Below are 15,041 nucleotides of genomic sequence, written 5' to 3' on the forward strand. Positions count from 1 at the left end.
CTCTGCCTCTGGCTCTGGTTCCGTTGAGCTCAGTGGAGCTGGACAACGGCTGGTATAATGTTCAATGTAACGAAGCCTCAAACACCTTGGAGACAGCCACGCAATCAGCCCCCAGGCTTCACCTCTGCCTGTACATAATCGCTTCTTTCAGACCTGTTTTTTAATGGGTCTCCCTTTCCATTCCTCTACCACCTTGGTCAGTTTTCTTGGCCATTTCCAATTTCACTATGTGTGTCTAAGTGAATTTTACACAAAGTCGTGAGCACCTAAAATACTCTGGAGTTTAAATAATAACTCACGTAAATGACTGTGGTGATTTACCAAGAGCCCACTAGGTTTCAAGTACCGTCAGGCACTCTACCCTCACTGTTGCTTTTTCTCTTCGTAACACTCTGCCAAGACAGTTTTATTATCTTTAGTTTATTGATGTGGAAACTGAGGACTGGTCTGGTGAACTACTTCCTCAGAGTCACTCTTCTAGCTCAGAACCAAGTTGTGACCTGGAAACACAGGTCTCCTGCCTGACCTTGGCCAGTGCCCTCCTCCTGGAACATCCGATCTGCACGTGGTGTATTTATGAGGCTTTTCCCCCTAATCGTTTAAGAATACAAAAGCTACACGCATCTCTAAGGCAACCCTCTCTATCTGAATTTCTTTCGAATATCTACTGAATTAGATAATAGGAAACTTCCTGCTCACTTACCCTGAAACGTAAGACTTCCCAGTTCCAAACTAAGACATTCCCAACATCCCAAGTCTCTTATTTACATGGACTTTTACTAAGACATTAATTTTTTTTTTCACTTTCTAAAAACATGGCTAACATGACCAAGATAAAACACAAGACAGACGGACTTTGAAAGGCGGGCGAATCACCGGCCTTTTTCTGAATGAGGTTATTCATTATTGAGGCAAGTCAAGGACATAAAGTTAGAGACTGGAATGTTTCCAGGTATGGATGGAGCCCTGTCTTGGCTACAGAAGCTGAGTGCTAAGGGCTTTTTTTTCCCCCCTATGGGGGCAGCGACAACTGTGGGCCTTTCTTGACTTTACACCTCTCAAAATTACCTTGAGTAAAAAAACCAAGGCTTGAATCACACTCATTGTGACTCAGCTTCCAGAGCTGGCTGCAAAAATATTATGACTTCACCAGTTTGACTACAAGATAGATTCTGTCTCTCATCTCTTCCTACTCAAAAGTCGCTTGGGGCTGCAGCTGGACATAAAACCCAAGAGGCTGGACCCCAGAGTATGCCACACGGAAGCCTGCGGGAACTAAGGTGCAAAAGGGCCTAGAAGTGTGTGCCATCAACTCCCGTGGTGCTCAGTGGAAAAATCGGCAGATTTGCAACTACAAGGAGGGCGGAGGGTCATTTCTGTTCAAAACAGAGAGAAACCACATCACTGTGGAGTCCAGAATCACCAAGTAAAAATTCTTCCTGAAAGGCAGACCACAACACACATGGGTTTCCTCCCCACAACCTGCCAAGTGTAAAGGAAGCATGGAGAGATTTGGAAGTCATTCACTCCAACAAACCCGTATGCAAATGATCGTGCTAAAGGGCGGAGACCCACTTTGGGCCAAAACCAAAGCCCCACCCATTACTCTCAGCCAAACAAGAGATAAAAGCCCAGTACTAGAAAGCCATTAAAAACATAACAAGAGTTTCTAAAAAAACAATCATTCCAAAACAGAACTGTAAACGGACACACATAAACATAAGGACAACGGTTCCTGGTAAGTTATTAAATGTGACGTTAGCTGGGCTACCACTGTGAAGCTAGAGAAAGCTGGGAACTGCACCTCCAATTCCAACAGGCAAAGGTATTTGATGGGGATGGAACGTGTACTTTCACAAATAAAATGAAAGATTGGCAAACTCACTGTATTCTGTTTTTCAAGAAAAATGACAGACATCAGATAAATTAGGGGAGATTAGTTCTGTTCCAAAAAGACACCCACCTGTAGGATTCAGTGTTAAATTCAGTGTTTGCCTCAGTACTGGGGTTACAGGCTGGGACACAGAAGCCCTAAGCTAATACGCCAACTGGAGACCAGCCCCAGTGATTACACAGTTCCATAATTATAAATAAACTTCTTGGGGAAAACTGTGTTTCATCCCTATAATTCAGTCTGTGCCCAATTTTCCGGGTGCACTTAGGTATGCAAGGTACAGGCAGGCAAAGCTATGCATAAAGGGTCGTGCTTCCTGTGGTGGGAAACTGAGAAACTCTGTGGAAATGTACCCATGAAACTATCTCTTCCCTTGTTCATTGTCTCTCTTCCCATTAAAGTTCAAGTTCCTTCGGTGCACAGACCTTGACTGACTCTTCATGGCAGTATCCCTAGAGCATAAAAGAATGCTAGCAAATAGTCAATGTTCAATAGATATTTGTTGCCTTGAATGAAGACCCACTGAAAAGTCCTACCACCAACATTTTCCTTCAAACAAAAATCTCAGGGCTTACTTTTTCCCTTTCTAAACTGGTCCAATCATGGCCAATCTCACCAAATTAACCTCACCCAAGTTCCCCAAAGAAATGGGTCTACCAATGCTTTGTTTCAATCTTTGCTAAATTGGTACTCCCATCTGTCTACTGAGTGAAGTTTAAACTCCTACACTGGCATCCGAGCCCTACCTAATTTGGCCAGAACACACGTCAGCTTTGCCCCCTGTTCCCTTCAGCCCCTCTCAGAACACTCTTAATGCCACTCTGTCAACACATCTTGTTTCCACCTACCTGAGCAGTTGAAATTTTTCCTCCTCCTCCCCCATGTAGTAGGTCAAAGAGTGCCCCTCAGAAATGTGTGTGTACCTAGAACCTCAGAAAGTGACCTTAGCGGGATAGGTCTCTGCAGATGTAACTAGTCAGGAGGAGGTCATAGTGGATTGGGGGGGGCCCTGAGCTCAAGGAGTAGTGTTCTTGTAAGAAGAGGAAACACACTCAGGGAAGGTCAGGGGCAGACAGATGCAGAGAAAGGAATGATGCAGCTACAAGACAAGGATGTTGGGAGCCACTGGAAGCCAGGCAGAGCCAAGGAAGGATTCTTGTTTAGAGCCTTCACAGGGAGCACAGCCCTGCTGTCTGTCAACTTGAGATCAGACTTCTGGGTCCCAGAGCAGCAAGAGAGTACACTGGTGTTTTAAGCCACCCAGGAAACCAACATACCCCACCTTCAGTCTTCTCTGCCTGCTGAAATGTCATCAGGGCTCAGTTTGAAAACCACCCTCCACCACGTTTCACTGCCCCGAACACAAATACGCCTGCCGCAGTGAATCTCCTAGATACCCATCCCTCGCTAGCACATGCTTCATTTCCTTGAGGAGGGCAGGTACCCGCCCTCCTACACCTCATCTTGCCCACGAACCCAGCACAGTGTGGCACGTAATGAATGCTTGCTGAATGCATGGATAAACAGTACGCTCTTTTTGGCCACAGCCAACATAAACCCATGATCGCTGCCCATTCAGATTTCCCATGAGTGAAATGGATTCTCCTCCCTTTCCTCCCTATTTAAATATATCATTATGTCCAGGCATAAAAAGCTAAGGAAACTCTATTCTTGCAAGCAGGATCTCAGTCCAGGGCCAGTTCAGAAGGTGTTTTTCTTGCCTTTCGTCCCAAGTATTTTAATTAACCAAGGCCTCAGAAAGCTCTCTTACTGCAGGCCCTAGAGGCCAAAGATGTTTACTCCTCTGCAGAGCCAGGAGGGCACAGGTGCAAAAGGAACCACATCTTGTTACTTTGAGATCGGCCGCACCCTGAAGTTGCAAGGCAGATGCCCAGCCCCGTCTCTTGACTTGTCAAGACCAGCGTCCCACTGAGATGCCACTCTGAGTTGAGACGGGACCCTGAAGTCAGGCCAGGACACAGATGGCAGCCATGGCTGTCCTGAGGCACCTGCCGCCTGTGGTTCAGTGGTCCTCATCTCCGACCTCCAGCCCCACAGGGAACTCCATCCTCAGACCCGGCTGCCACCGCCACTAGAATGCTCAACGGGTGACACCGACCAACCTCCCAAGGATGAGACAGTGACCTGCTGGTTACAGGCATGGGCTGTGGGGCAGACAAGCCTGGGTTCAGAACCCAGGTGGGTCACTTATTAGTCATTTGGATCTTGAGTCGCTCTCCGCCTCTCTGAACCTTTTCCCCTTGTTATCAGGGATAGCAGTAATGCCCGCCACAGAGGGTTTTGTGAGAATTCCATCAAATAACATACTGAAATCACTCGGCGCGGCACTAGGTACTAGTGAGCACTCAGTAATAGTGACTGTTGTGGTTATTGATGTTGTCATTATCACTACCAATCCCCAGATACTCCTTTATTCCAGACTGGGCGCTTTCTGATCCTGAGAAGAACGGTATTTATATATGTAGATGGCTCTTTTGTTGTAAGTCACCTCTACAAATAAACAGAAGAGACTGTATGTAACCAGTGACGGGCAGTATGATGGATGGGTCACAGGATCGGAGGATGGAGCTGACTCACAGCTGCACGGTTACCACTTGAGTGACTCCAGCTCAACTGCCTGGCCCTCATGGTCCCTGAGGGACTTACCACTGTATTTGTGGTGGGGATGATACACCCTAGATCGTACGTGGTCCCCTTCAGGGGACCCCACTGGAGAAATTCCTTCCGGATTCAGTGTCGAGGATTCCTGGAAATCTCCCGAACCAAATTTCAAAGGTCTAACAGGCACTCTAAGTCCATTTGCTTCTCTGCCGCAGGAGGCTGGAACCTCAGAGCCAAGTAAATCCACAGCCCACCGTTGACAGGCGCACAGCACCTCAGGGCATATGCTGGACACCAAGCTCTTGGGGAACCTCTTCCTACTTCCGGGGGACTTTCCAGTTGCTTCTTATTTTGCACTTCTGTCCCGATCTCCCCATTTGTTTTAATCCTACAGTGCTGCACAAACACCTTTAAGATACCTTAAACTCTTTGTGAGGTGACCGCAAATAACTAGAGCAAATCAAAGAAAAAGCGGTTTGTGTCAGTTTCCTGTTTCACACATGTGGAGCGGGAACACAAGTGATAGCACTAGCCCTCACGATGCCGTTGGATAGGAGTGACTTAGCGTCAAGTGGAGCGTTCCCAGCGTTAGCATTTACGCCCTCTGCCCCCTACCCGCTTTCTAGAATTCTTGGCTCAGGGAAGGAAAACCCTTGAGCTCGCTAGACAGTGAAGCTCTGACTCCGCCAGGCAGCAAGATGGGAACCCAGAGGGAATCAGCCACAGAAGTGAGGCCTCCCCATTTCTGTTTGCTCAGCATCAACACTACTCACGGCCTCTCCCTGCACTGGGAGGGGGCACAGAGCCACCACGACACATGGGCCGGGGGACCAGAAGTCAGGTGACCCAGGTGCAACACCGGGTGGGACCACTCTGGCCAAGAATTCCCGCCTAATGTTCCTATGCTGTTTCTCCCCGCTTGCAGGCGGATGTCCCGGCCGGCAGCGACCTCACATCTCGTTAGGGTGGCTTTCCGCAGGGCGCGCAGCAGAGATGGGCGAAGTGTCACAAAATGCAGTGGCCCAAGCCCGCGGCTCTGGGGAAATGTGGGCAACTTTGAAAATGCTCAGAAAACACGCAGCATTTCAGGGTGAGTGACATCTCAGCAGGATGGCAGAAGACACTCACTGCTTTTGAGGCACCTGTGGCAAAGAGTAAAAAGCTTCTTGAAAGGTTAAAGGCGAAGGAAGGCAGACAAGAAAGAAGAGGAAGACGAGGAGGGAGGGAAGGAACGAAGGACAGATGGAAAGATCAGTAGATGATGGAAACAGCAAGAGATCAGCGGTATTCCGGTAATCTTTCTCCATCCACCTCTGGCTTGAATCTTTTTAGGACAAAGTAGTTTTTACATAAACATATTTTTCCTTCCAATGCGGAGGAAGCCTGTTGTTTAACAGTGTTTTAATTGGCCAAGAGTAAACTCAACTGCAAGAAAAACCAAAGAGGACTTGAAAGAAATATCCCTGTTTATCAACAGGAACCAACATTTACGGAACACCCGGTATGCCTCCGCTAGGGAACACACTAGACCTTTTGCACGTTATTTCGTAGGCTTGACTGTCCTCTCTTTTTATAGACGAGACAGCGGGTGAATACAAGAGGCTTTAAAACCAGAATTTAAATCTGAAGCCTATGGTATTTCTAAGACATATCAGGCCACTTTTATTTTTAAGAGTTTTCTCTCTCCATCCATTTCAAGGGAAACTCTGCATTCTGCTTTTCAGAAATCATCATTTTGGTCTCCCTCCAGGGAATTGCTTACAACCATATAGCAGCTCTTCACATTTTATAAATGAGTCCTCACCCGCCCATTCTGTTTCTCATTCACTCCTTCCTCAGCAAGGTTGTGAGGGCAGAGGAATGACAAGGTGAAAATCCCTGACGCTGAGAAGCCCCAGAGAAGCATGCATGGTAGAGCCCTGCACCTTTGCCTCCCTCCAGGGGGAGGAAATCCTCACAGCAGGAAGGAGTTTTTACCGTTGCCGTCACTGTGGCGGTCCCCGTGATTTCCTGCCTGGAGAGAAGGTGAGGAACAGGGGACCAAGGAAAAGGTGCCAAGGCCACCCTGAGAGGGCGTCCCTGTAATCCACCCTCACCCCTGTACCCCAAGAAAACCGCCATTTAGGAAGGTTACCTCGGTGCAGCACGATGTGGTCGATCATGTTGCGTTTGTATTTGGTGTGATAGAGGCAGAGAGGACAGCGGAGATCTTTGGGGCCCTCCTCAGGAACCGCCGAATGCCCGGCTTCCACGTGCATAGTAAAAGCAGATCTGGGAGAGAGGTGTGGGGGACAGGCAATGAGTGTGATAGGGGATCATGTCACCCACACATCCCCTGCTGGCTATCTTCCTACGGGGCCTCTGGGTGTGACACCCCAGCTTGAGGGGCCAAAGTCGTAGTCGTTAATCATGTTGCTGACCACAGGCTCCTTGGTCACTCCTCAGACAACTGAACATTGTCGTGCAGCGGTAACTTCTTTTTGAAAGTTTTGCCACTTGGCTGGGTTCACAGCTTAGTTTGAAAAGCAATGGATTTCCCCATACACTTTAGTCTTCAAGATTAAAAGTTGCCTATTAAAAATATAAAACCAAAATCCCTATGAGAACATATTTCTCATCACACTCGGAAGGAGAGGGACTAGAATCAGGCTAATTGACTGGCTGCCCATGTGACTCTTCACAGGTAAGGGTGGGGAGGGCGAGTTGGCTGGGACATCATGGCGGCAGACCAAATACGGCTGTTGTAACAGCCTGAAGGGGGAAGGAAGGATTATCGTTGCCTTCCCCTCCATCCTCTTAAAAACTGCCGCATTTACAAAGCCTTAAATGTCTCGTAAAAATGGACGAAACCAAGAGTTTAATGGGCAAGGTCCCCTTCTTATTAATGCAAGTACTTCTCTCCAGGGAGACACGTACACCTGTCAGGGGGCCCTTGTCATCTGGGTCTTTAGCCTTTTCCCGTTTCTAAGGTCACATGCATATTTATCTGAAAAACAACTGAACCAAATTAATAGCCAGAGATAGAACACATTTTCCAAAAAATCCCCCAACTAAGATGTTGGTGGAAAAGAGACTTGTTCTTCCAATTCATGTTTTTCTTTGGCCACGAAGCCCACTTTCGCCCGCCTTGTTGTCTGGGGTCTATATTGAGTACTAGAGTGGCCGAAGGCTCTGGTCTTAATTGCAACAGGAAGAGACAGTAACAGCCTCTATCTGTAACATAGCACCTACTATTACATTATTAGAATAGCTCTCCGTGATACTGTAACACTTATTAGTGTTTCCTTTGTGCCAGCACTATTCTGAGCGCTTTGGATAGAATGGTCATTTATTCCTCACATGAGTCTTATAAGTTAGGTAGTATTATTATCTTTTTTTCACAGGTAAGGAACGGGAGGAACAGAGAAGCTTAGGCACTCGTCCGAAGTCACACAGCCAGTCGGTGGCAAAGCTGGGATTCAAACCCAGGCAGTCAGGCTCCAAGGTAACCACTTGTAACCACTAACCTCAACAGTGTTGCACAGGATGAGATTAAATCACAAGAGTCTAGATTACACCCTTGGACACACTCCATTCTTTGAGTTCGCCAATTCTGTTCTACACAGGAGCAAAGGGGACTTTGGATTATCTTTTTCCAGATTGGAACCATCTCCCTAAAATTGGCTCAGTTCTAGTCTTCACAGTGCTGGAGTCTTGATTCTCTGGCTGTCTTTCAACAATATGATCTTAAGAAATACGAATCTTCTATAAGGGGAGCAGGGAAATCACAATTGCTGGGTTCTCTTGACTTTCACTTTGCTTTCAAAAACATATACATATTTTTTTCAAAGACAAATTTAAAAAAGGGAGGATAGTCCTCCGAGGGAAAAACACTCATTGCTTCATGCACTGGGCCAGAGAAATCCCTTACCGCAAACTCACACTTCCTGGGTGACCACTGGCTCTAATTTTTAAATCCGTTTGTTCTGATAGAGCTCTTCATCCCAAACCCCTTTCACAAACCCCAAAGCAGTCCTCTGGAAGTAGCCTCCTTTTGTGAAGATTGGACCTAATGCCTGTATCATCCCACGGGCAGGGCCTCCCCTGAGCTCCAAGTAGGAGAGTGTAGGGAAGAGTGTGGTGAGGGGCGGAACAGGCGCAGCCACCTTGTGTTTCGGAGCTGTTCTTCATGTCACTTACTTAAAGCCTGTGTAAAAGGAGCAGTCTTTGCACTTGAAGAGCTTCTTCCCGCCATGCTTGTCCCTGTAATGGCGTCTGATGCTCTGGATGTAGCCAGAGGAGAATTCACAGAATTCGCAGTGAAGAACAGCTTCGGTTTTCTGCTCAGCACCCCCGGCGGCCCCAGAAAGAGGCACGGGGCTAACACGGCTGTTGTTCCTTGCCAGGGCAGCGGACTGGTAGTGGTTCAACTGCTGCTGAACATCTGGAGGTTCTGAGTAGGAGGAGTCTGTGGACAGACGGGGAAAACGAGACCGGACACAGAGAACACAGTAGAGGTTTGACACTTGAAAGCCCCGACATTAGTCTGGAGTATTTTTTTTTTTTTTTTTTAAAGATGAGGACTATGATCCGTCTTTCATCTTCATTTACATCCTACAACACAGATCTGGGGAAAGGCAGGTAGGAAGAAAGCATCACTTCTTTTAATTGCACTTTGAGGGCTCACAGCATTTAAAAATAAAACTCTGAGGTTAAAGGTTTCAAAGTGAAGGAAGAAAATAAACTGCTTTTAAAAAGGAAATCGCAGCATGGCAACAGGCTGCCAAAGTATACCTGTCCTTGCAGGGGAGAGGAATAAATGCAAGAAGGTACACAGGCATCCACACGAGAAAGGAAAGTAGTTGATGCAATATCTCCTCCTCTGGAGCCCAGAATTATTCAAGGGGGGGGGGCGGGGAAAGGTCTTTAACAGAAATGCTCGAGCACATGGTGCTCACAAATATAAAAATGTTTTATGCCTTCACAGTCAAATGATTTAAAATTTAAAATATAAAGATCTAATAGTGTTCTCCTGGAATGGATGTTTAAAGCTTAGTCAGCATTAAGATGGAGATTTATTCATAAATCCCATTAAAATGAAACTCCAAATAAGTTTCCCTAAAAGGTATTTTAAAGTTTGCAATTCGGAGGAAAATGTCGGGAAATGACAGGCATAAATCTTAGCCCTGAGAAGCTTCAATGGCATGTGGTGGAGAAATCTGATCTAGATGGGAGGTGGGAAAATCTCCGTTTCTTAAAAAAGAGAGAGAGAGAGAGAGAGAGAGAGTAAAAGAAAGGTCTTGAACCTTTTCCCAACACGCTGCTTTGAGTGTTGGGGCTACGCATTCAACACCATTGTCCCGCAGAACCTACGGCTGCCTATGACTGGCACAAATGAAGTCCATGAATACCACACAGATGAATTTCAGTGTAACTTTCCTTGAAAAGACAACAAAGGGCTCTTTTTTTTAAGGCTTTCAAAAAGCGGGGGGCGGGGGGGGGGGAAGGGGATAGAAACTGTACCAGCCTCCTCCTGATTTGATGGACACTTAATTTTCCAAAGCCCGATTCCCCGAGGCAGGACGTGGAGGAATTCTGTAAAACCCGTATTGGATGAAACCAGAGTCCATCCATCCCGTCGGCCTCTTGGAGAAGAAAAACAAAAACAGAGCAGCCTCCCTTATTGTGAGGCCACCTCCTGTCTTCAAAATCCTCAAATACCTTCCCTTCTTGCTCTCCTCTCCCCCCCCCCCTCAATTTGTATTCCTCAAGATTGAGAAAAACCCCTTTGGAAATTGTAAACAAACCTGCCACACACACAAAAATAAAACAAAAGGAAACTTGAACAATACCTCCGAGCCTCCTTGGGTTCATTACCAGGTGTAAAGTGAAGACAAAGGAAGAAAGGAATGACACAAGTGAATTCATTTTACCCAAGTCTTTTATCTCTGGTTTCTTTATTCCTCAGCCCTAGCTGATGAACCCACTCAGGATCACAATACCGCAATTGTCAACTTCTCATTCTTTCTTTCAATAGCAGGTTTGTTTACCATTTCATGGATTGTTCGAGATGTTTTCTATTTAAGCTCTCAAGACTAGTTTCTGCTTAAAATACACGCACAGTGAAGCACGAGGCACATTCCGCCTCTCCTGTGAACACAGGCTTGAACTTCAGGTTGGGCATTGCCCAGCCACCATCCCGACAAGCCCATCCTTCCTCTTGTTTGCTCTTTGCTCTGCGGGATTGGAATTCCGCGCCCAGCAAGGCCAAAGCCAGGTCCACGGCCCGTGAGCCGTCTGCCACCCGCAAATCTACCCAGAGACCAGAAACAAACACCCCAAGGAACAGTCCGTTTTTCAAAAAGCGGCCACCAGCAACAAGACACAGCACCCAACTCAGCAAGTCCTGCCGGTCAGCTGCTAGTCACAGCAGACAGACAGACAGACCCCTGACAACGTCAATCCCTTTACAGCAGAAGTCATAAAGAAGTAAGTTTTTCCCAAGCAGATAACAGGCCACGTAAATTCATCTCCCCCTGCTTTCCATCCAGCCCAACTTAACACCTACGCTAATCTCTTAGGGAGACTCCGTCCAACGGAAGGGAGTTTCCTTTGATTTAACACATTTTTCTTGTCTCTAGGGTCTACTGCATTTTATTCCATCCATCCCAAAAAGCGAATTCTAAATTTTGACTTCAGCATATATATGTTATATGAAACTTGAAGAAATAGAAATGCAAGAAGTCGTAGGAAAAGCATTCCAAGAAAGGGAGGCTCATCGCCCTTCCGTCTTAAATGGCAAAAGGAACAGCCTCACGTATCATGCTATGAATTCCTTTTTGCCTGGCTAAAATCAGATGGACAGGTGGTTCATTTACAAAGACAGGCAAAACCTCACCGCCTATGGTGCATCTGTAGTAAAGCCTAGGTTACAACGTTTTGGGTCTCCTTAGAGCTTTACTTTCCTCTCTGGTGCCAAGATATACTATGTCTCTCATTCTCTCTCACTTGGGAGTTTGTGAATAATGTACAATTTTAGCACTTTGGGCACTAAAGTGACAAAGACGCGAGCGTGTATGATTTCACCCATCTTAAAAAAGCCCACTTGCTAACTACCTAAAATTCCAGCTTGTTCACAAGACACAGCCTGAAGAGCAGGAACAGGGTCGTTTTGTGCCCAGGTTAGAAAGGCAAACAGATTGTTAGTACTGAAGGGCACATCACCAAGGTTAAAAATCATCATTAAGACCGTTTTCTTCATTCCAAGCTTATGGAAAGTGAAACCACTCTGTGCTTCAGACAGCCGGGCTTGCGGTCACTGGGATATACGGCAGCAGAACCACAGGAGTGTAAATCCAGTGGGAAACTAAACCAGGCTACGTCTTTGTCACCTGGATGGCCAGGAATACTTATGATGGAACCAACGGCAGAGATGATGCTGGTCCCTATGTTCCTGACCCAACCCGGACATATGCAGTCTATCAATTTAATTCTCTGACCTGTGACTCTATTTATGTGCAAAGTTTTAGAAATTACGTCATAGTGTACAGCTGTAGGTGTAAAATAAATCTAAGTCATATTAGCTATCCATTTTGTAAACTATCCATGGAAAGAATTCTATTTTGTAAAATCAGGATCAAACTAGACTTTTAGTGTGGATGGTCATGGTGCTTACAGACACGGGTTTGGAATTTATTGAACAGCCAGCAATTAATTCTCACAACGATGGTGTGCAGTGTGAGTTCTCATCCCAATTTCATCGATAAGGTAGTCAACACAGCTGGTTATACAGCTAGTAAGAGGCAGAGGTTGGATTTGGACAAAGATTTGTCTGACTCTAAAATCTATAGTCTTGCCCATCAGGCGTCTATATCTAATGGTGACCTCAGGTCCCACGATGCACATCAGAAGAACGAGAAAGAACATCAGGGTGTTCCATCAATGCTAAATATGTAGCAGAGAGGAGACAGAAAAGGTGACAGAAAAATTGAAATACTTGGGAAAATAATTTCAGAACAGATAGAAATGAAAACAGGATAGAAAATAACAGTAAACTGGATGTGAAAGGAAACACTAAAATAAGCATTTCAGAGGACATGGAGGAAAAAAATAAAGCAAGATTCGTCGAAAAGAAAAAGAATCTCCAAACCTTCAAGACGTTTTATAGAACCAAAACACTGCGATCACACAGGAGGCAATTCTACAAGCAGGTGGCACAGGAGAGCACTGCAAATACCCAGATGGGAAACCAGCCAGCCCAAATGTCATGCTTTCATTAGATGCTTGATAAACTGCCCCCAAATAATAATGCTCTGAAATTCCTCAGGTGGGATGTGCCTGGAAAAAGAAATGTACATGGTTGGGAGACGGGTACTTTCCGGGGCTTCTGGGACAGGATTTCAAACCAGGGAGGGGGCGGGGTTCCAGATGAAACCTCTTGCCCCTCTCACGTAGCCATGTTCTTGGAGAAACGGAAGATTTCTTCTTGCCATACTCCAGCTCCCACAATGCCAGCCAAACCCAGGTGACTATCAGTTCGAGAGGTTTTTTGGTTTTTTTTTTTTCTTGTTTTTTCTCCGGAAATTAGCCAGCACAGAAACGATCACAAAAAACGTAATTTTATACGGGCAGATGACAAACGAGTCAACTCTGGGAGTGGAATGAAGCTTTCTTGAATATTCTGATGCTCCCCACATTTGGTCAGCACCCTGTCAGTGCCAGGCTGTGTGCTGGCTCTAGGGACTCAAAGCCAAGGAAGACACAAGGGGCCCCTTTCCAGAGCTCAGGTGTAGCAGGGGAGGGAGCAGAGCTGTTGTGACAACACAGGTCTTCTCCACGTCTTGCAAGCTCACCCCATTGACTGAAGGAACAAAAGAGGCAAGGAGAACAAATGCACAGTAATGGGAGAATTTAACTATTCCAAGATTAAGGGAGACACAAGGAAGAGTAAGAATCAATTGGGCAGTAAATTGTAGGAGCTGCGGAGGACAGCCCCCTTATGCACTGAGTGATCCAAAAAGGAAGCTGTACAGGACGATCAATTCTCAATTTTCTGCAGCTCCACAGAGAGGAAGTGAGTGAAGGTGAAAAAGTCGCAGAAGAATCTTGGTGCCAGCAACGACATTTAATTACATTTGAGCTAGATTCTCATGCAGACTTTGGGAGGCAGGCTCTTTGGTCAGTGCAAACCGAGTACCAGGAGAAAATAAAAGACAAAGGATTTTAGAGAAGCAAACTGTAGAGGGGGTCGGGGGGCAAGTGATTAAATTATATCCATTTGTCCGCAAATATATACTGTACATCAAAATCAACAGGAGACTCCGTTCTGGGGCAGTAGGACTGGGTTCCTGCCCTCAAGCGGCTCCCGGATAGACATGTAAATAACTGTGATTCCGTGCAAAAAATAAACGTCTTCATAGAGGCATCCACAAAGAACTAGTGGAGAAAAAGCAAAATCAGTATGCAGTGACTGATGAAATGTGGGTCTCGGAGAGACGAGGGGAATATGAAGAGAAACTTGAATGTCCTTTAATAACTAGTATTAGTGTGTTCATTAATGAAATCACCACTAGACATGAAGACGCTGGAATGTTCAATTCACCAACACTTCCACCTCAAGTCATAAATAGAAATGAAGTAACTACATTCTTATCACCATGAGAAAAAGCGACATGGGGCACCCGAGTGGCTCAGTGGGTTAAACGTCTGACTCTTGGTTTCAGCTCAAGACATGATCTCACGGTTCATGCGATCAAGCCCCGTGTAGGGCTCTGGGCTGACAGTGTGGAGCCCGCTAGGGATTTTCTCTCTCCTTCTCTCTCTCTGCCCCTCCCCAACCTATGCTCTTTCTCTCTCTCTCTCTCAAAATAAATAAACTCAAAAAAAAACTGTAAAAAAAAAAAAAGAGAAAAAAGAAAAACTGACTTAATTCCAACAGGGAAAAGGAACGAAGATCAGAGGATGAGTTTGAACAGAAAAATACATACACCCAAGAGTGGGGTACACTGCATGAGGGAGAATTTAAAATCTTCTAACATAGCACAGAAAGTTCAAACTAATGCACGAATTGTAGTTTTCTTTAGAAAAGCAGGCGATTGAGCAGCTCAGGTTTGGTACAAAAGGAACCAGAAATAGAATATTACCTGTGGATAATTTAACCACAAATATTGTAAATATCCAAAGTATGGAGGGGGTGTGGGTGGGACCCAAATATGCTGGAAATACAGCCCGCTATTTCCAGCCAAGAAATCACAGAAAATTGGAGAAGGGCACACTAACAATGATGAGGGCAGTTAAAGACCTACTTGAGTGAACAGCCAGGAAACTTTTGGAATGCCATGCAATTTCTACCACCCCACTGCTAATAAACTTGAGCCTGGGGACAAAAATAGTCCAAGTATGTTCACCTGGGTGCTAGTGACCCAGGTATCTGGGTGGGGAGAGAGAACCCTGCTGCGATGGGAAACCCAGCTGAGCTTTGAGTTGATTTGAGTCTTCACCTAAAGCTGAAAAAAAAATTCGGACTCCTTAAACCCAACATGCTGAA

At 45.9% G+C, this 15,041-nt stretch overlaps 1 protein-coding gene across 9 annotated transcripts in view; it reads right to left on the reverse strand.

The window, feature by feature from the left end:
- ZNF462 (zinc finger protein 462) overlaps nucleotides 1–15,041 on the reverse strand; it is a 145,015-nt gene that overhangs the window by 25,633 nt on the left and 104,341 nt on the right. For all 9 annotated transcript variants that reach the window (XR_007146152.1, XM_047829384.1, XM_047829394.1 and 6 more), the window contains 2 exons: nucleotides 8,696–8,963; nucleotides 6,651–6,787 (listed from right to left, as the gene is read on the reverse strand). Coding sequence is in view for 8 of the 9 variants with exons in the window: in XM_047829384.1 (XP_047685340.1) it covers nucleotides 6,651–6,787; nucleotides 8,696–8,963 (405 nt within the window). In the remaining variant the exon portion in view is untranslated. The remainder of the gene's footprint in view (nucleotides 1–6,650; nucleotides 6,788–8,695; nucleotides 8,964–15,041) is intronic.

Source organism: Prionailurus viverrinus, chromosome D4, assembly GCF_022837055.1.
Source record: "Prionailurus viverrinus isolate Anna chromosome D4, UM_Priviv_1.0, whole genome shotgun sequence".
Taxonomy (NCBI): Eukaryota; Metazoa; Chordata; class Mammalia; order Carnivora; family Felidae; genus Prionailurus; species Prionailurus viverrinus.